Raw genomic sequence first — 21,082 nt, forward strand, 5'->3', positions numbered from 1 at the left:
TCATCCACAGATAACTAGCTGGAGATTCTCAGCAACGGTCATCTGGATTCTCATCCACAGATAACTAGCTGGAGATTCCCAGCAATGGTCATCTGGATTCTCATCCACAGATAACTAGCTGGAGATTTCCAGCAATGGTCATCTGGATTCTCATCCACAGATAACTAGCTGGAGATTTCCAGCAATGGTCATCTGGATTCTCATCCACAGATAACTAGCTGGAGATTTCCAGCAATGGTCATCTGGATTCTCATCCACAGATAACTAGCTGGAGATTTCCAGCAATGGTCATCTGGATTCTCATCCACAGATAACTAGCCAGCAATGGAGAGTCTACTCTATTACTTTCTAGTCATGACTGTTAGCTTATTGTTTTGTCCGTGCATGTTTATTTTATAAGAAAATTAATACTGATTTAGGATAGGTAAAGATCCTTTCCCAATCTGTTGGTGGTCTTTTTGTCTTATTGACGGTGTCTTTTGCCTTGCAGAAACTTTGGAGTTTCATTAGGTCCCATTTGTCAATTCTCGATCTTACAGTACAAGCCATTGCTGTTCTGTTCAGGAATTTTTCCCCTGTGCCCATATCTTCAAGGCTTTTCTCCACTTTCTCCTCTATAAGTTTCAGTGTCTCTGGTTTTATGTGAAGTTCCTTGATCCACTTAGATTTGACCTTAGTACAAGGAGATCATCCTGAGTGAGGTAACACATTCACAAAGGAACTCACACAATATGTACTCACTGATAAGTGGATATTAGCCCAAAACCTAGGATACCCAAGATATAAGATACAATTTCCTAAACTCATGAAACTCAAGAAAAATGAAGACTGAAGTGTGGACACTATGCCCCTCCTTAGAAGTGGGAACAAAACACCCATGGAAGGAGTTACATAGACAAAGTTTGCAGCTGAGATGAAAGGATGGACCATGTAGAGACTGCCATATCCAGGGATCCACCCCATAATCAGCATCCAAACGCTGATACCATTGCATACACTAGCAAGATTTTATCGAAAGGACCCAGATGTAGCTGTCTCTTGTGAGACTATGCCGGGGCCTAGCAAACACAGAAGTGGATGCTCACAGTCAGCTATTGGATGGATCACAGGGCCCCAAATGGAGGAGCTAGAGAAAGTAGCCAAGGAGCTAAAGGGATCTGCAACCCTATAGGTGGAACAACAATATGAACTAACCAATACCCCGGAGCTCTTGTCTCTAGCTGCATATGTATCAAAAGATGGCCTAGTCGGCCATCACTGCAAAGAGAGGCCCATTGGACTTGCAAACTTTATATGCCTCAGTACAGGGGAACGCCAGGGCCAAAAAGGGGGAGTGGGTGGGTAGGGGATTGGGGGTGGGTGGGTATGGGGGACTTTTGGTATAGCATTGGAAATGTAAATGAGCTAAATACCTAATAAAAAATGGAAAAAAATTAAAAAAAAGAAAATTAATACTATTAATGCATAAAACTTACTTTGAGTATGAACCCAAATTTCTTCTCCTTGTCTTATAAACATTAGACCGTTTTGTTTTATTTTGTTGGTTTTTTTTTTTTTTTTTTTTTTTAAGAGCTATGCCCTTCCCTCCACTTTGTGAAATAGCTCTTGAGGGAGAGCTTTTCAGATTTGTTGAGAAAACCATTGTGTGGCTGTGCAGCTTCTCTGGATAGAATGCTGTGTCTCCTTTCATCATTTTCTTCTCTGACATGGGTTTGAAAGCACATGCCCTCCTGATTGCTTTCTCTGGATGCTTTCTACTTTGTCACCCTTTGTTGTTAAAAATAAATTACTCCCAATTTCCCGCTTTCAATAGAGTAGAGTGAACATAATTGACTCTTTGATGTGTGAGGGTCTGGTGTGGTCTGAAAGCAATTACCCTGACCTTGAATTGCACTCACTGTAAATATCATCATAGAGAAAGGAGGAGCTCACATGGAATCTGTATCACCCTGGAGTACATCGTGGAAGATTGTTTGAAAATGAGTTTATATTCTTGTTATTTGTTTCTCAGTTGTAAAGTGTACTTTATAAGATAGCAAGCAGAAAAAAATAAAATGTGATTCATTCTGAAATCCATTGTGCAGGTTATTTGTCTTCTGTAGAAGACGATGAACTCCCCAAGGGCAAGGACTATGCCTTACTAACAAGACAAAATCTCCAGTGCTTAGACTCTGGGCTTAACATGGTAACACACACACATACACACACACACACACACACACACACACACACACACACACACACACACATACTCAATTCACACACTCAAATGCACTCCCACACACTCAAACTCACACACTCTAACATACTCACATACTTAAACACACACACTCAAAACACATTCACTCACATATTCTCACACACTCATACACTCAAACAAACAAACAAACACACACACACACACACTAACACATGGGGAAGATCCAATAATTATTGGTAACTAGTTAATACATCACTAGTAAGAAATTGAGATGTTATACAATTCACTGAACTGTGGTTTTTAAAATATGTTGGGGAATTTAGTAACATAAAATTTAGATCTACATCATATCCTAACCTTAAAAGGGGTTAGCCATAGTATATTAATTGTATAGTTAGTGTGTTGGATGGAATACTTATAAATCTGAGAGGAAACTCAAATAGGAACACCTTAAACTATAAGGATGCTAATATTTACTTATGAAGCCTGAAGAAACTGGTCCTGGGTCTATTCAAGCTACCCAATGGTACCAACACTCTTATCTTAATGTTGAGTTTGCATTGTAGTAAAAAGAAAAAAAACAAACAAACAAACAAACAAACAAACCAAAATTCTTCCCCTCCTTTAGAGAGGAGCCTAGGTGTAGCCTCCTCACAAACTTCTCTGTGGAAAAACATCCTTTCAGAAACCTCCCAGAGGAGTCTCCTTGTGTCTAGCTGGCCCACACTGAGTGACATGGTTATCTCTAGGAGGCAGGCAAAGAGCAGGGCATTGGAAATAATGGTTGATTAAAGCTGTTTACTCTGTGACTAGGAACACACAAACACATATACACACACACTCAGAGGAAGATCAAAAATTAATAACCAATGCAGTATCAGGGGAAACAAATGATAAGAACACTTGAAAAACATTGATCATCACAATGGGGTTACGTGGTTATAGGACCTTTTAAAGTAAACAGAACGTCAGTTCTCAGCTAAGTTGGTACCAGTAGACCTGTGATCTTTCCTGAATTTTATACATCAAACAAGGCTGTAGTTTTACTAAGAAGCTTTTTCTTCCATCTCCTTTTCAGGAGTCTTATCCGAAGAAGAGGAATTTCCCCATGGAAATGGAACCATCTGCTTCTCTGGACACATTCCCTTCGGAAAACGAGAACTTCCTTTGTGAACTCGTGGACACAGCTGTTACAAAGAAACCCTGCTCCTTAGAAATCGCAAGGGCACCTTCTCCGAGAACTGGTAATATTTCCTGCTCACAATTGGTCAATTCAATTTGCATATTCACATAACTGAAAGTACATTATTAATACTTTAATTCTGTATTATCAAAATGAAAAGTGCCTCAGGATAGCCCCAATGATCAATTTTGCATTTCAAGTGAATACAGGTAAGCCACAGGTTTCAATGTGAGACCTCTTAATGATTAAGGACTGTTCATGGACATGGACCTGCTTTGTTGAAGCTACTTGGCTGTGTTTTAATTGTTTAGTTTTTAACCTTGGTTTGTTTCTTTGGTAGCAAGAGTCTTTATATAGACCTTACAGCATCCTGTTTGTTTCTAACTTATCAAATTATATTTTACTGCTAAATTTATTTTATTCTTTATAGCATGCTTATATATGTACTTTTTTCTTTGTCTGCTTTTATTGTTGCTTGGTTTTTGTGTTTTGTTTTGTTTTGTAGAGGATTGGTTTTGGGACAGGGTCTCACTGTGTAGCTCTGGTTGTCCTAGAACTTACTGTGTAAAGTAGGCTAGCCTTGAACTCATAGAAAGCTGCTTGTTTCTGCCTCCCAAGTGCTGGAATTAAAGGCATAAACAATGCCTGGACTTTGACTTTTTTAAAAAAAAATTATGTTACAAACTAGTTGGCAAGGCAAGACAAATATTGTCTCCATTCACTGCTAAAGAAAATGAATGTGTATTTTATTTACAATGAATTAATGGTTGGACCTATGAATGAACCTGAGTTTTTGCCTCACCATTGATTATATACAATTTGTTTCTATAAAAGTGAATGGAGGAGGAAAGGTTCAAGTTGCTACTCAGTGTATCACCAGGACCTTTGGCAAAGTGTGAATGAGAAGCTCTTAGGAGCAGGAGAAAGGTTGACAATCTAATGGCTGCTTATAGAAGTGAGCTCATAAACCCAGGTGAGAAATGGTAAAACCATGAGACTCTGGAGACTGGAAATAAAATTGGGAATGGAAAATACAGGTTACATGGACAATATCAAAGAGTTATGAAGGTAGCACAGGAAAAAAGCAGGGAAGAGAAAGACGTGGTGGTAATTCATTTTAGGAAAAGTGAGGCTTGGTCTAGTTTGAAGGTAGGAAGGAATTTCTGGTGGAGGGAAGTCCTGCAGTTAAAACATTCAAAAAAGAAAAGAATGGGTAGATATCAGCCATCAATAGCCCAGGTAAGTACAGAAATTCCTTGCCCAGAGATGGAAAGAGGTCAACATGGTTGTTATTATTAGAGAGAAATTCTGCTACATTTTCAAATGTGTTTATTTCTGCATGAGTTGGCACATTATAGTGGGGGTAGCTCAGTGGCAGAGTGCTTGTCTAGTGTATGTGAAACTCTTGGTTCAGGTCCTAGTATTTGGGGTGGGGTGAGGAAGCAATGGTTGGAAGAGTTAGAGAGGAGCTGAAGTAAAACCCGGGAAAACCATTATAAATAATTGGCCAGAAACTTTTAAGAGATGAACAAATAGACTTGGGGGAGTCCTGAGTCAGGAGTGCCATATGAATCATTAGCATACAGAAGGAAGACAGTTTTTTGATAAGGTGAAAATATAGTAATAAAAATAGTTAAAAATTATGAAGTACTTATTACTTGTTCTCAGTATTTTATGTTATCACCTCATATAACTCTTAGGATGCTGTGAGCTATTAATATTATCCATCACTTTAGATGAAGAAATGGAGGCCATGACACATGAGGGAACATCACGGGATTATGTGAATAGGGTTGGACCTGGGTCTTGAACTTGAGTGACGGAATTTGTGTTGTTTATCCAGTGCTATGGTACTACCTTAGGTAAGGGGACAAGGTGAGTTAGGAATGGTGAACACAGAACTGGGTGTTAGGGAAAGTGGCAGTCAGATAAAAGTTCTCATGTGGCAGGAAAAAGCAGAAAAGATACAAGGATAGCAGAAGCTCCGATGAGCACAGGCTACAGATGAAGGCAAGATAAATGAGTGATTCACGTAGTATCATAGAGAATAAAACCATTGCTCATAGCATCTATAGGAATGGCTGACAGCCAGAACTTTGTGATAAGCGAGGTAACAAAGCACGTGGTAGACTTGAGGGAATGGCTCATCGAGGTAGGAAAACATTGTTAACATGTGCAAAGCTGTAAGGGAGTTTTGACACGGGAAGGGGAGGTTTCTCCTTAGTCATCTGTCAACATCTTTATTTCCTTGATGTGCCGGGAATATCCTGAATGCTAAGGACCTTGGGATAAAGAAGAGTTGTGCCAAGGTACAAAGGCTAATTAGGTTCTGGTCAACTCTCTGCTGCAAACAAGGAATGCTGTGTAAAAATAGAGGGAGGAGAAATATCTTAACAGCATAAAAAATCTCATGAGGAATTCTCATGCTTGGATCATACTTGCTTTGGAGCCCATTTTATCAATACATTAGAGAAGCAGGTGGTCCTAAGCATTTGAGTGTGTGGGAAGCCTGCACAGCAGCAAAGCCACATTTGTCCTAAGTAACCTGCCTTTGAGACTTGGTGCTTGGAGAGATAAATTTAGATGTAGAGAGATCTCCATGCCTGCCCAGTATGAGGCCTCTACTATGAACACCATCCTCTGTAGACTGGGATTTTAAGGTTGACCCTGAATATTAATCATGAATAATGCTGTCTCATGCCCTCCATCCCAAAGACTTCACAGTCTTGATTTGTTATGAGCAAAACAAGGGGGAGGATTCCTGAGGAACTCACAGTGTAAACTAGCCCTTGTACAGATTAGTACCCCAAATTCATCTCATGTAGAAGTTCTGAAAATTGAATTTAGTTTAAAGCAATACCCTTGGGAATGAAGCAGAAACAATTATAACCCTCTTTAGGCAGGAGAGTAATGATATGGATGGTCTATGAGATTCCAGCTGAAGGAAGTGTTAAAGAATGGGAAATGGGCCAAGAAGAAAATTCTCAGAACACTATGCAGAAAGGAAAAATGATAAAATAGAAGCATATATGTCAAGGAGTGTACATACCAAGAATTCCTCATATCTCTAATCAAAGTTTCAGGGTTCTGAAAGTGATAATATTTGAGGAGAGAGTGTCCCAAATAGCCTTGCCATAAGATATCTGAGAAGGTTGTTAAGTGAATGGTAAACTTTGTCAGATGGTATGATATGTAAGGATATAATAATTCATAGAGTCCTTTGAAGGCGGTGAGAAAGAGCATTTAACCTCTCTTGGAATCAGAAGGTACAATTTATGAAGCGAGGATGCCTGTGCAGTCTGTCTATTGCTATTTAAAAGCCTCTAAGCTTTTACTGATAACAGTAATTTATTGTCTCATGGATCTGTTGAGTCTATCAGGGTATTTTTTGCTAGGACCGCTTTTCTGTCACATTGTGTCAGCCGTAATTGCTCACTTGGAGTATTTGGAAAGCCACCTTCACTTTTTGCCTTTTCCACGTTAGGAATTGAACCCAGGGCACTATGTGTGCTAGGCATTCCAATTCTGAGCTACATCCACAGCCTATAGAGAATCACTGACGCCAACTCTAGTTAGAAGATGGAGCCTATTGTTCTGCAGGTCGTAACTGTTATAAAAAAAAAAAAAGCTGAACTCACTGGAAGACCCCAAACATTTATAAAGCTATCACTTTGATGAGCTAGGATCTAAAGTTATTAGGTTATTCTCTTGAAAGCTCTTCATCATAATCGACATTTTAAAGTACATCTTTATCATTTATAGGGGTGATATGGCTGTAAAAAAATTGCAATATGTCATGTTCTGATTGGAGCTAACAGCTTACCCACCCACTATTGTTTGCCATAGATATCAATATTTAGAGTGTTTTAAAATCTACTTGAAATAAATTGGAAACTTGCTTAACCTTAAAAGGAGGAGGAGCCTAGTTGGATACCTGGCAGATTGTAATGGCTATAAACTGTGAGCTTAGCTGAGGCTGTGGTATGGAGACCATTTACCTTCTATGGATGGCATGCTTTTTCTTTGAGCACCAGCTGAATTCTGAAGATCACTGTGCCTCCCCATTACCAGTCAAAATGCTAGGACTTCTATTCTGTTACCATTTTGTGCTCTGCAAATCTGAGATGACAGCATGTCCAGGCTTCTGGTGAGGGCTCTTTTGCTGGCTTGTGGAAAGCTGCCATTTCACTGTGCTTGTGCCTGTTCTTTATGTGTGTACTGAGTTCATAATGCTGTTGAGGATGGCCAAAAATTCACAGTAACGCCCTGCCTCTGCCCCTGCCCCTACCCCTGCCTCTGCCTCCTGATTATTGGGGTCATATGTTTAAGCTATGTCTATACACCTGGTCTATGATACACTCTTGCATTTTGGGCCATGATAAGTGACTACATTTAAGGCAACAACTTCAGAAAGATCAAGACCCTTCTTCACAGCTTGCAGTCACCATTTCTCTCTTTGAAGCCTTCACCAATGGCTTTGGCAAAGCTACTTGGATTCCTATGGCTTCTCCCTTGAGCTTTTAGGCATTCATAATCACTTGCTTCCAGGTTCCCCAGCTTCTGCCTGCTGGCATGTCACAATGTTAAAGCCACATGCTTTAGTTTTTCTACTAGAACACCCAATTTCCAACTTTCAAACTATCTTGTGGTAATTGATTCCCACACAATACACCAACCTTAATACTTAGTTGAAATAATGTTGACAACAACAACATACAATCATTGATTTTGCTTGTTAAGTCTGCGGTTCTGGGATGGCTCTCCTGGAGTTTCTTGCTTGCTGCTCCAACTAATTAAGCTAGGGCATCTTGACTAAATACTGTAGTAGAATCTGTGTACCAGATCGTATCATAGGCCAGGTTTTCTGGCTCAAGCTTGTGACCCAGGAGGCAGAGGCAGGTGGATTACTGTGAATGCTGGGCTAATTTTAAACAGATCTGCAAATGAAAATCTTACCTTTCATATCTGTTGTGGCCTACTTGGATTGCTCATGATGTATGTTGACAAACACCCTGAGAAAATGTGACAGAAGCTACACTTCTTTTTGAGACTTAGCTCTGAATGGTGACGTCATTCTCCTATAGTCAAGCGCCTTCCTGCATTAAAGTGGAGGGAATTTGCTTTCTCTGACCCTTGATAAGGGAACTCTATCACAGCATAAGAAGTTATTCATCTAACTGCTTTTGGAAAGCACATTTATACAACTATCTGAGTTTCTGTTGTTTTGTAAAACTAACTTATATTTGCCAGATGTAATTGTTGTCTCAGAGGCTTACTGCTGAATAAGCTCACCCTTTCCAGCTCTTTCTGAACTCTGGCTGGCTGGTTCAACTCAGCAGTTTGGGCTCAAACTCCTCTCCAAGCTGACTGTTTCCATCTGGCTTCCCACAGCTTCTCACTGAATTGCTCTACTTGGCCTTAAACTAACAGACAAATTGTTCTAGTCTTCTGGCTCCTTCTTATCCTCTGGTTTCAACTGTCTCTGCTGACCTGCCCTGAACTGCATGAGGTCACAGAGGAACTCAGCTCCACTGCACTGCACTCACTGCACTGACTCACAACTGACTGTCTCTCCCTGTGCTTCATAGCTTAAATAGCTTCTCTTTCTTTTTTTTTTTTCCATTTTTTATTAGGTATTTAGCTCATTTACATTTCCAATGCTATACCAAAAGTCCCCCATACCCACCCACCCCCACTCCCCTACCCACCCACTCCCCCTTTTTGGCTCTGGCATTCCCCTGTACTGGGGCATATCAAGTTTGCAAGTCCAATGGACCTCTCTTTGCAGTGATGGCCGACTAGGCCATCTTTTGATACATATGCAGCTAGAGAAAGAGCTCCGGGGGGTACTGGTTAGTTCATATTGTTGTTCCACCTATAGGGTTGCAGTTCCCTTTAGTTCCTTGGGTGCTTTCTCTAGTTCCTCCATTGGGGGCCCTGTGGTCCATTCAATAGCTGACTGTGAGCATCCACTTCTGTGTTTGCTAGGCCCCGGCATAGTCTCACAAGAGACAGCTATACCTGGGTCCTTTCAGCAAAATCTTGCTAGTGTATGCAATGGTGTCAGCATTTGGAAGCTGATCATGGGATGGATCTCTGGATATGGGAATCACTAGATGGTATAATTTGCTAAAAACATTAAACTCAAGAGAACGAAGACCATAGTGTGGACACTTTGCCCCTTCTTAGAATAGGAAACAAAACACCCATGGAAGGAGTTACAGAGACAAAATTTGGAAGCTTCTCTTTCTTCTGCTGTTCTTATATCCTATTTCTGACCCATTCTGTCAGATCTTTCTCTGATTTGTCACTTTGCCTGACCTTCAACTAGACATCACTTTCTTTTTTAAAATTATATATTTTCTTCATTTACATTTTAAATGCTATCCCAAAAGTTCCCCATACCCTTCCCCCCCCCCCCGCCATGCTCCCCAACCTACCCCCTCCCAATTCCTGGCCCTAACAATTCTCCTCTACTGGGGCATATAATCTTCGCAAGACCAAGGGCCTCTCCTCCCAATGATGGCTGACTAGGCCATCTTCTGCTACATATGCAGCTAGAGACACGAGCTTTGGGGGTATTGGTTAGTTCATATTGTTGTTCCTCCTATAGGGTTGCAGATCCCTTTAGTTTCTTGGGTACATTCTCTAGCTCCTCCATTGGGGGCTCTGTGTTCCATGCAATAAATGACTGTGAGCATCCACTTCTATATTTGCCAGGCACTGGCATAGCCTCACAAAAGACAGCTATATCAGGGTCCTGTCACCAAAATCTTGCTGGCATATGCAATAGTTAGACATCACTTTCAAACATTGTTGCTTCCTTCTACAAACTAACTTTACCTCAAAGGTACGTGAGGGATTAAAGGTGTGTGGCAGATCACATAGATGTAGTTTTTTGGATGTAATCACTTGCCAGAGCAGCTATGTTGCTGGATTAAAATTCCTCTACAGTTTTGTTTTTGTTTCATTTCCTTTTCTAAATGGAACACAAGTTAATCTGCATAGATATATGACCCCCCCTCATTGTCTTTGATACTTGGGTTTAGTATAGAAATCAGCTTGACAAATTGACCCAGCTGAATTCATAAATGTTTGTACTTTGCTCTTTTGGGCTGTGTTTATGAATTCTACCAGTGGGGAGTGTAGAATTAAAGTGGAAATTATGTGGTTTTTAATTATAGGAATAAATATGAATATAGATTCCTGGCAGGGACTTCTAAGGAATTGCTCTCAATAAACACCAAAGCTAGTGACATACCATCAGCATAGCTGTGTTTTTAGTGGCTAGATTAGGAAACAGTTTGCACCCCCTATTCTGCTGCTGTTCCGTTCTACTCATTCAGTTAACCTATAACACTAGGATTCATGAATCCTGACATTTCCAAGTCTCCCACTGCTGTGAGTACTTTATGACTTGTGTTTAGCTTTGCACATCCTTTCATGACCAGCTTAGTGAACTGATGAACCTGGGGGAGGCACCGACCTCTCTTGGAATTACATATGTTTTCCCTCTGCTACCATAGGACTTGCAGGTGTAGAGACAACTCCTAATGCAGACAAGTCTCAGACTGAATGGGGTGGAAGCTACCTACTTCCCCATCCAATATATGTTCACTGAGCACCTCTGGTGGTCTGTGTATAGTGTTAACTGTTGCCAAGGAAAGAGCGTTAAGGTGCAAGCCCCCCAAATTAGAAAATTCGAAGTTAGTAAGTGTAACAAGCAAAGCCAAGTACTCCTGGATTGTAGGAAAAGAGTTACAATTTTCTTCCAATAGATGCTTCCTGATTTTGGCCTCAACTATGGAAGGTTAGATGGATGAATGGGAGAATGACACTGTAGCCTAGGGATGGTGTTATAAAAGTTCCATGGGCATGGAAGAATGAAATTCATTCAGAGACTGGCCTCATAGGGTGTAGAATGCTGCTAAGGTAAAATGAGTACTAAGAAAGAGAGGATAAAATGGCATCATCTGGTATTTGTTTTAGAATGACTACAAGGAAACAAAATGGGTTTGAATTGTCCAGAAGTGAGGTTGGAAGCAGGAAGAATATCTAGCCGATCAATGTGTATCCTGGTTACAGCCTTGAATGTCAACTTGACACAACTTAGAGTCATCTGAGAGGAGAATCTTCAATTGAAGAATTACCTAGCTCAGTCCGGCCTGTGAACATGTGTATGGGTGATTATCTTGGTTATTAATTGATGCTCATAGGCCCAGCCGTAAGCATCATTAATTAGGTTCATGTCCTATATCTAGGACAATTTAGGCTATATAGTAAAGTTAACTAAACATGGGCCAGACAGTTAGCCAACATGTACCATTTCTCAATGCTGCAAGATCCCTCCTTGACTTTCTTCTCTGATTACCCTCAATAACAGATTTTTACCTGGAACTGCAAGCTCTTTATTCCCCAGAGTTTCTCTTTGTCATGGTGTTTATTTCCACAATGGAAAGGCAACTTAAATAGTATACAATCAACAAGAAATGACTGGCCAGCCAAAGGTAATGGCAGTGAAGAGTGAGAGAGATGCTGAGAGCTGTGTAGGAATAAAGATCATTCCTTCTCCCTTCATAGGCTCTGATATTTCGGAAATAAATGGCCAGTGCATTAGAGAACCATATCTCCAAGAATGCATGTAATAGATGACTCGGTTGAATGGTCTGGTGTAGGTTTACAGCAAGATGGAATGGCTGTTCTGCATAGGAACTGCCCTGGAAACTGGGAGGAGGTGGAAGAGAGAAGATTCTGTTTAGGAACTACCATGAAAACCTTCCTTGTGGGAGGGAGGAGGGGAAAGAGACAAGAGAGACATGAAAAAGGATGGCCATATCTTAAAAGGAACACCTAAGGTTTGAATTGTTTGCCCTCCACTGTTGCAGTAAATGTTTAATCTCAAACAAGGGTTTCTACCCCAACTTTGATCATTTAGTCCCCAGATAAAAGACACACATTTTATATTTATAATAAGCCTCTTATGCACCAGAGCTTGGCAGATATCTGCCTCTGTTATTAATATCTACTTCCTTATCATTAACCCCAAGTTATAACTTGTTATATTCTATCCTGGCTGCTTTTAACTCCAATTGTCCAGCCCCATAGCCATGTTTTCATGACTCACTTACCCCATGGTGTCTTCTCCTCTCTTTACCTTCTTTCCCCCATTCCTGTGGTCTCTCCTCAGGCTCTAAGCCCAGAAACTGAAAGGCTGCCTCCCTTTCTTCTACCCAGCTATAGGCTGTAGGCATCTTTATTCATCCATCAGGGATAAGTTGGCAGGAGGCAAGGTGATATAACATCACTTGTATATGTGCAGATTCTCTCATGCCTAGGGGCAACCAGGCCTTGGAGGGCCAATATTTAACATTATGGCACATAGCAAAAGACCAAACCTCAATACTCCACAAAAGAGGTTTTAACAGCTTCCATCCCGACGTGGCACTTTCGGTGTGATTTTATTTGCAGAATTTAGAAATAGCATCTTCATAGAAGTAGTAAAACAATTAAGTAAGCTTTACTGGGCCTGTCCAACCTATGACCACATGCTTCAGAAGAAGCTATGAACATAATTGTAAACTTATACAAAACATTGGAAGCTGTGTTTGTTTGCTTGTTTGTTTTGCTTGCTTGCATTTTTGCCTGATTTTTTTGGCAGGGGGATAACTGGATTGTGTGATTTCCTAGCATCAGTTTTGGAGATAGCACCAATGTGATGTTGCAATGTCCAAGATTTGGTGTGCCTGTCAGAAATACGGTATGAGTTGTGTTTTTTATAGAAATTGAAAAGGCAGTGTGAGGTGACACAAGATTATAGCCCTCTGCAAGCCAGGCAAAAAGGCTTGAGCAGAACTCCTCACTGACCTCACAAGGACTCTGTCCTGCCGATGCCTTGATTTGGGACCTCCCACCCCCAGCCTAGGAACCAGGAAAGAAATGTTTCTTGTGTACACCATAAATTTTGATGTATTACAAAGGTCTAGTGAATCTAACACAGAGACTTATAACCACACACACATGTTTAATGCATTAGCATGCATGGATCTGTCTGTACAAGCCAAATCCTCCCAGACTTTCTCATCTTAGAGGCTGAGAGATTTCTCTTCCTGGTAACAGGTAAAACCATTCATAGATAAAATACATCTCTTCTGAAAATATCAGTGATGTATGCCTATTAGTTTCCTTTCTGTATTTACTGGGCAGATGAGCTGAACTTTTTTAAACCATAGCTACTAGTTTAATTTTAATATGAAAGTAAATTAGCAGCTTATTTATATTCAACAACCAGATTTTATAATTCAATCAAAAAGTGATTTTTTTCCCCCTCTGAGGATCACTTTGCTAGGGCCTTGGTGGCTGCAGATTTCATATGGAATAAGAAGGATAACACTGGACTCCTACCATAAGGGTTGCTGAGGTTCCATTTATCTGTGCTGCCACTATTAAACTGCCTGTTTCCCTCTCAAACAGAGGAGTGTATACTCTCATGGCAGCTACAGAGGAATGTATATTTCCTGGAAGCAATATAAATATGTAGCAACAACAAAAAGTGAATTAATGAATGAGTTGTCTTTAAAAGAAAATGGCTGTAATGTCAGTAAGAAGCCTTTATGAAAGAGTAGATGCCATCAAAGATGATGTTTTATTGTCTGCCCTTCATTTAATTTTATCCTTCGCAAGGGAATTTTTCCATTTTGTGGTAACTAAGCAACCTGTTATTTCAAATCACTTAGTGCAGGCTTTGCACAGTATGGGTGCTCAATAAATCCATTTTGATTAATGAGCAATTTATAACAACACCAGCAAAGACTGTTTCCAATCCTGTTGAGAGAGAATGGATGATCTCTGATAAAAGGGCATGTTCCAAAGTGACATGCTAGGATAGTGGGGGTCTTGGTTAACTCTGTTCAATTTTGTAGGGGAGCAGGGTTCTGTAACATACATACATACATACATACATACATATGTACATACATACAAACACACACACACACACGTGCACGCGCACACAAACACACACACACACATATATATGGCATGCGTGTGTGTTTGTGTTTGAGAGAGTGAAGACTCCTGAATTCTAATGCCAAAATTTTGAAATTAAAAGAATTCCAAGTGGACCAGGACAAACGTTTCTCTCTGCTAAGCAAGAGACCAATGTCAACATGATTTCTGAGGGCATGTTTAACTCATTTAAAAGAACAAACTATTTTTAAGGCCCTTGGAAGCATTGCTCTACATATAAATGTTGATTTTTCTGATAAGAACCATTTTTGTCAGACAGCAGTCATTTATGTGGCATTTGCTCTGTGCTCAGTGGTTTTGTGGCCATTTATTAAGTCAGTCATCTACATGGTAAATTGAGGGCACTGTGCTAGTCAGAGGGGAATGGAGAGAAAACCTGATTTCACATGTTCATGGTAAAATCCTGGTCCATTAGCCACCTTCTTAATTCATATGGGCATCTTGACAAGGCAAATATTTCTTTCACTTTGCTTGAATTGATAGAAACTTGCTATATTTTGATACATTCTAAACAGAGAGAAAATCACCCCACATGAGTTTTACTTGTACTTTAAATGGATTAACACAAATTATAGATTAAGGCTTCTAAAAATACATCAAACTCTGCTAAGCTGAAAGTATGGGTCTTTTATGGTGTGCCTACCTTTTGGAACCACGTTTCCCTATAATATCAGACTGTGTATAGTAATGAGAGAGAGTTATTACTTAATTTGTACATTTTATGCCCATGAAATCCCAGCAGCCCCTTGCTCTGCTCCATTTCTCTGGTGTGTTTTGATTCCAGGTATTTTTTCTTCCTTGTCTCAGTAGCTGATCTCATAGTTTAATTCATAAAGAATGTACAAGCCTTACACCTGTAATTTCAGAACTTTCCAGGCTGAAGCAGGAGGACCAAGATTTAGAGGTCAACCTAGGCTACATGAGACTGTGCCAGACATTAAGTCAGACATGTACTTGGTAAATTGAGGACAGTGTGCTAGCCATAGGGGAACAGATAGAAAAAGTGGGTTCACATGTTCATGGTGAAATCCTGGTCCATTAGCCACCACCTCCTTTATTCATCCAAAAAAAAAAAAAAAACAAAGAAAAAATAAATAGGCAGATAGACAGATGAACAAAATGACAGGAAGACACACACAGAAAGAGGGATAGAGAAAGAGAGAGAGACAGAGAAACTGAGACAGAGTCAGATAACAGAAATAGACAGGCAGACAGACAGAGACAGCGATACACATGGAGAGAACAGGAAAACTAGACCCGACTCCTCCTTATTTGTCCATTTGTTAATATAGGTGGGGTTTTCTTTTCTTGTTAGTATATCCTCTATGCTGCCTTAGAAGTCTCTGCCTTCTAAGCCATTTCCCCTTTTCATTCATTCTTCTCCCCTCCAGTGTTTGTATATTAAGTAGTATTTGTAATATACCTACTTAAACACACACATATGCATATAAAGTTCTGGTGGATCAAACCCAGGTCCTTCCTTCCATGTGTTAGTCTCTCCATCTACCACCAAGATTCTCCACCTACCGTACCTTTTTTGTTTGTAATGGTCTTTTTCTATTGGACGTGTATATCAATGTCTAAATCTGCTCTCTTTTTATTTAAAAAACAAGCAAAGCTCAAAAGCAATTGAAAATGAAAGCAAGCGACAATAAAAGCAAAGAGGGATTTCACAATCCCACTGGACACCCAGCCTCTACTGTCTCTGACCCCTCACTTACATGTTTGTTTTCTTTCTCCTCTTTCACTTTCCAACTCAACCACAGTGAGGTTTCCATTCCCTGCTCCTCTGTTGAACTCTGCTCTCTAAAGTAGCCAGGGCCTTGATGCTACAAAACCTTAAAGGACATTTCTTAATTCCCATTTCTCTTAACCTCTCACCCATACAAGCTGCTGGCCATTCCCCTGTGACAGCTTTTCCTCCCTCTGCTGTCCAAGGCAAGTGTTCATCAGTTATGCTCTTCACTGTCTTGGCAGTTAACTCTTTTGTACAGCTTTATAATATTGCTGTTCCTCGGGTTGCACCCCTCCTGCTCTCTCTTCTACTCCTTTCTTTCTCTCTTCCCTCTCTGTCTCCCTGCCTCTCTCTTCTGCTCCTCCCAACCCCTTTATAGGTGATTTCATGCAAAGTGAGGCTTTTGTTACAATCACTATGCTGAAGACTCACATATATTTATTCATAGTTATAAATACTTCTCTTAATTTAAAGCTTACCCATATAACCATTTCCCCATACACTCACTGTTTTGCTGAAAATCTATACCTGTGTCTCAAATGCACCACAATTAGTTTATACATCCCCACTTAAACTTCATGACCTTTCTTTCACATCCTGTTTTTCTCAACAGTTTTCTTATTTCTATAGCTGGATTAATAATCTATGTACCTGCAGCCACCCAAGTGTCAGACTTGCCACCTCCCTCTTTATCAACTCTTGAATTCAGTCACCAAGTCTTAGGGATTTTAGGGATAGGATAATTTTGGTCGTTATTGTCTCCCAGATCTACTTGCTTCTCTTAGTTCCTACTTGTCTTAGAGTTTTACTGCTGAGAACAGACACCATGACTGAGGTAACTCTTATAAGGGCATCGCTTAATTGTGGCTGGCTTACAGGTTCACAGGTTCACAGGTTCAATCTATTATCATCAAGGAGAGAACAGGGCAGCAGTCAGGCAGGCATGGTTTAATAGGAGCTGAGAATTCTACATTGTCATCTGAAGACTGCTGGTAGAATACTGACTTTCAGGCAGCTAGGATGAGAGTCTTATAACCCACAATCACAGCGACACACCTACTTCAGCACAGCCACACCTTATAATCCTGCTACTCACTGGGTTGAGCATATACAAACCATTACACTACTGTCATTCTTTCTCATGGATTATGTTAATAGTTCCCCAATTGTCCTATTTGCCTTCTTGTGTTTATACCAAAGACCATGAATCCAATTGCATTATTCCAACAGCTAAAAACCTTTTGTGCTTGCCATTGCTCTTAGAAAAATGATCAGAATTCTTAATAAGGAGGTCTGACTGGTGTTAAAGGCGCTGGTAAGATGTGCTGGTGACTCAGTACTCACTACCTTTAACCTTTGCCCTGACCAGTTTCCACATTATCCTTCCAGACTTCTTAGTGACTTCAGATTTTCAAGAGGAACATCTCCCTACCTACCGACCATCCTACCCCAACTCTCTGCTACCCAACTCCTTTCCCTATGTCCTTAGCTCATAGTCTTTCTCAGGGAAACCCCTTTGGCATCCACATATATCTTTGCCCCAGAAGAAATGTAAATGCCTCAGCTTTCAACTTTTCTAATATTTCTTTCCTTGATAAGCCTTGTGATCAAAATTATGTAGTTATTTTAGTGTTTCAGTTGTTTGATTTCTGTCATCCAAAATTTTCCTATCCCTATCCCAACCATATAGTTTCTACCCAAATAACTGCCACAAACTGTATAAAGGAAAAAGTAGGTAATGTGTTTGAATAATTTATCCATAATAACTTGATTTTAAACTAGTGTGTAAGATAGTACTCTCCTTCCTATTCTACATATAAGGGAGTCAGGCCATAAATTAGAACTTTTTAGCAGATGAGAGTACCAGAATTATAGCACAAAGGGTTTGTCCATATTCTCAACCATATTCACAATTAAATATCCAATTATCGATGCCTGCAGCTTTGAGGGTGTCATTTGTCACAGTTTGGTTTGTTTTATTTTGTTTTCTGTTTGTTTTTGATTTAGCTTCACAAAACAAATCTTTAAAATTTGTTTCTTTTCAAAAGAAAATAGGAAGCTTTGGGAAGTTGTTTATTGTTTGTCAGAAAACCTGTGTGTGCCCACCTGTGAGCATGACAGAATGTCTTCATCAGTCTAAAGTATATGGATGAATTCCAGACAACCCAGAAGTCAAAATGAATGACGGTAAAGTAATAATGATTCATCTGAAGGGAAGGGTCACTGAAGACGTGAAAACATGCTTGTTGTGGGTTTTGTTTTGTCTTGAGACTGGGTACCGTGTATCCCAGTGTATTAGTCAAGGTTCTCTAGAGTCACAGAACTTATGGACAGTCTCTAGATAATAAAGGAATTTATTGATGACTTACAGTCGGCAGCCCAATTCCCAACAATGATTCAGTCGCAGCTGTGAATGGAAGTCCAAGGATCTAGCAGTTACTCAGCCTCACGCAGCAAGCAGGCGAAGGAGCAAGAGCAAGAGCTAGACTCCCTTCTTCCAATGTCCTTATATTGTCTCCAGCAGAAGGTGTAGCCCAGATTAAAGGTGTGTTCCACCACACCCTTAATCCCAGATGAAAGGCGTAGCCCAGATTAAAGGTGTGTTCCTTAAACTCGGAGATTCAATCTTCTGGAATCCATAGCCACTATGGCTCAAGATCTTCAAACCAAGATCCAGATAAGGATCTCCAAGCCTCCAGATAAGGGTCACTGGTGAGCCTTCCAATTCCGGATTGTAGTTCATTCCAAATATTGTCAAGTTGACAACCAGGAATAACCACTACACCCAGATTTGCCTGAAACTTCCTGTGGCTGAGGATGCTCTTGAACTTCCAATCCTTCTGTCTGTCCCTCCTGAGTGAGGCTTGCAGAAGTACATGTGATTTGTGTGGAGCTGGGGAATGGAACCCAGAGCTTCATGCATGCTAGACAACGCTGCCCACTGAGCGACTCTCCATTCCCAAAGACAATGCTTTTGAGTGAGGATTATACAGATTCTTGCTATGGCACATGTTACCTTTCAATAGATACCTGTTGAGTGAATCAGTGTATACTTCCCTTGAATGCCATTCAGTGATATTATTATGCACATGTCCAAATGGGGAAACCAGAAAGATGTTACATTGCAACACTGTCTTTCATGGTAAGATTACATGTGATGTTATTTAGTTTGCATATTTTGTATTCTCCAAAAATTAATGGAAATTAATTTTATAATAATTAGAGAATGATTAGGAATAACTTTCTCATCTATATGGTTAGCTATATTTTTCCTATGGATTCTATCTAATTCATGTTAAATATGTACATTATTTCCTTCTTTGAAAAAAAGTAAAATATACTTTGAATATATGTGATCTATAAAATGATGACACTGGCAATATTTCATCTAGACAGGTTTTAACTATTTTTGCTTACATTTTGTTATGTTTAAGTTTTATACATTAACACAAAAATTGCACCTGGTAGCACAAGATGTTTAATATGTATATCTAGCATGTAATTAATATCTGTCTCCTAAAATGTTTATCACCATTTCACCCCAGAAATATTCAATATCCTTTCACCTACTCCAGAAATATTCAATATCCTTTCGCCTAGCTTCTTGAAAGAGAGTGCACAGTTGCTTTCTAGGAGTGCTGTGAGAATATTTTCACTTTCATGATCTTATTCTGTATGCTGGTTGAAACCTTGATAAGAGTGATTTTTCAGAGTCCAGCGTGTTAACTATTACATGATAGAACCATGTGATAAAAGCTATTTTTCAGTGCTCCTAAGAGGCCATGGCATTGTAGCTCATGGCAATTCATAGTTGCATAATCTCAGTCCATTCTAATGATTAAGCTGTTACTCCATAGGCTTACTCATTGGTAGTCTTCTACTTAACCACTGATGCATACATAGAGCACGAAACTGGAAACCGTATTAGTCTGCAAATGTAAATTTGCATAGGTCCTTCATGATGCTTGTAGACCTATATTTAAAAACCTTTATTCCCATCCCTACATTGTCTAGACATGCCAGATGTGTCTACCATAAGCTTACTAACTCACTTTACATTCCTTTATATAGATGCTCTATCATTCAGAGCCTATTATACTACAGCAGTTCTCTCTTTAGGTACTCCCACACTCCAATTAAGAAACATTAACCAAATTAGCTGACATACAGCTTCACTTACACTGTACATTTAAATGGGAAAAATTTTTTTATCAGTTCTTATTGTATTCAAGATTTTATCCAGTGAATTGCATTTTATATTCATATTAGAATACACAAAATTGAGAAATGCAAACTAGATTGTTCTTTTAATGGTCCTGAAGCAATTTTTTAAAATATGGGAAAGATAAAATTATAGTTTTTTGGTATTAATTTTCTCCTTAAATAGTTTTTTAAAATCGAGAATTAAAACTATTTCATTATTTAGTTTTCCTCAGTTAAGAAAGCAACGTATTTACAAATGTCTCAGCTCATCACATTGGTCTAAAAATGTGTAATAGTGCAATTGGGCAAAATAACGAGTAACTTGTTGAAAGGAATGAAGATTCACTGAAAGGTCATCTGCCACTTTGCATACGTACATCCTAGATCTTTGTCAGCGTTTGTTCTTGCCCTTTGGAATGTTCCCTTTCCACACAACCATTCACTCATCCATCTGTCCCATCAGCATCTGTCAAAGATTCTGGGCCTCCAGGCTCAGTAGGTTTGTAAGACTCACATAAAATAGTGTGGGGGCCCTCACCTTTAATCCTAGCACTAAGAAGGCAGAGACAGGTGGTTCTCTGATTTCAAGGCCAGTTTGCTCTATAGAGTGAATTCCAGGGCAGCTAAGATTATACAGAGAAATAATTTGGGGGGAAAAAAGACTCACACAGACAAAAGACAACCAAAATAACATAGATTTTAGCTGGAATATATTGCATAAAATAATGCAAGAGGC

The 21,082-nt window shown here is 39.7% G+C and overlaps 1 protein-coding gene across 32 annotated transcripts in view; it reads left to right on the forward strand.

Moving 5' to 3' along the window:
* The window catches only part of Anks1b (ankyrin repeat and sterile alpha motif domain containing 1B), a 1,100,386-nt gene that overhangs the window by 384,460 nt on the left and 694,844 nt on the right, over window positions 1–21,082 (forward strand). For all 32 annotated transcript variants that reach the window (XM_030245360.1, XM_006514305.4, XM_006514301.3 and 29 more), the window contains one exon: window positions 3,279–3,444. In XM_030245360.1, coding sequence (XP_030101220.1) covers window positions 3,279–3,444 — 166 coding nt within the window. The remainder of the gene's footprint in view (window positions 1–3,278; window positions 3,445–21,082) is intronic.

Source organism: Mus musculus, chromosome 10 (genome assembly GCF_000001635.26).
Source record: "Mus musculus strain C57BL/6J chromosome 10, GRCm38.p6 C57BL/6J".
In the NCBI taxonomy this organism is placed as follows: domain Eukaryota; kingdom Metazoa; phylum Chordata; class Mammalia; order Rodentia; family Muridae; genus Mus; species Mus musculus.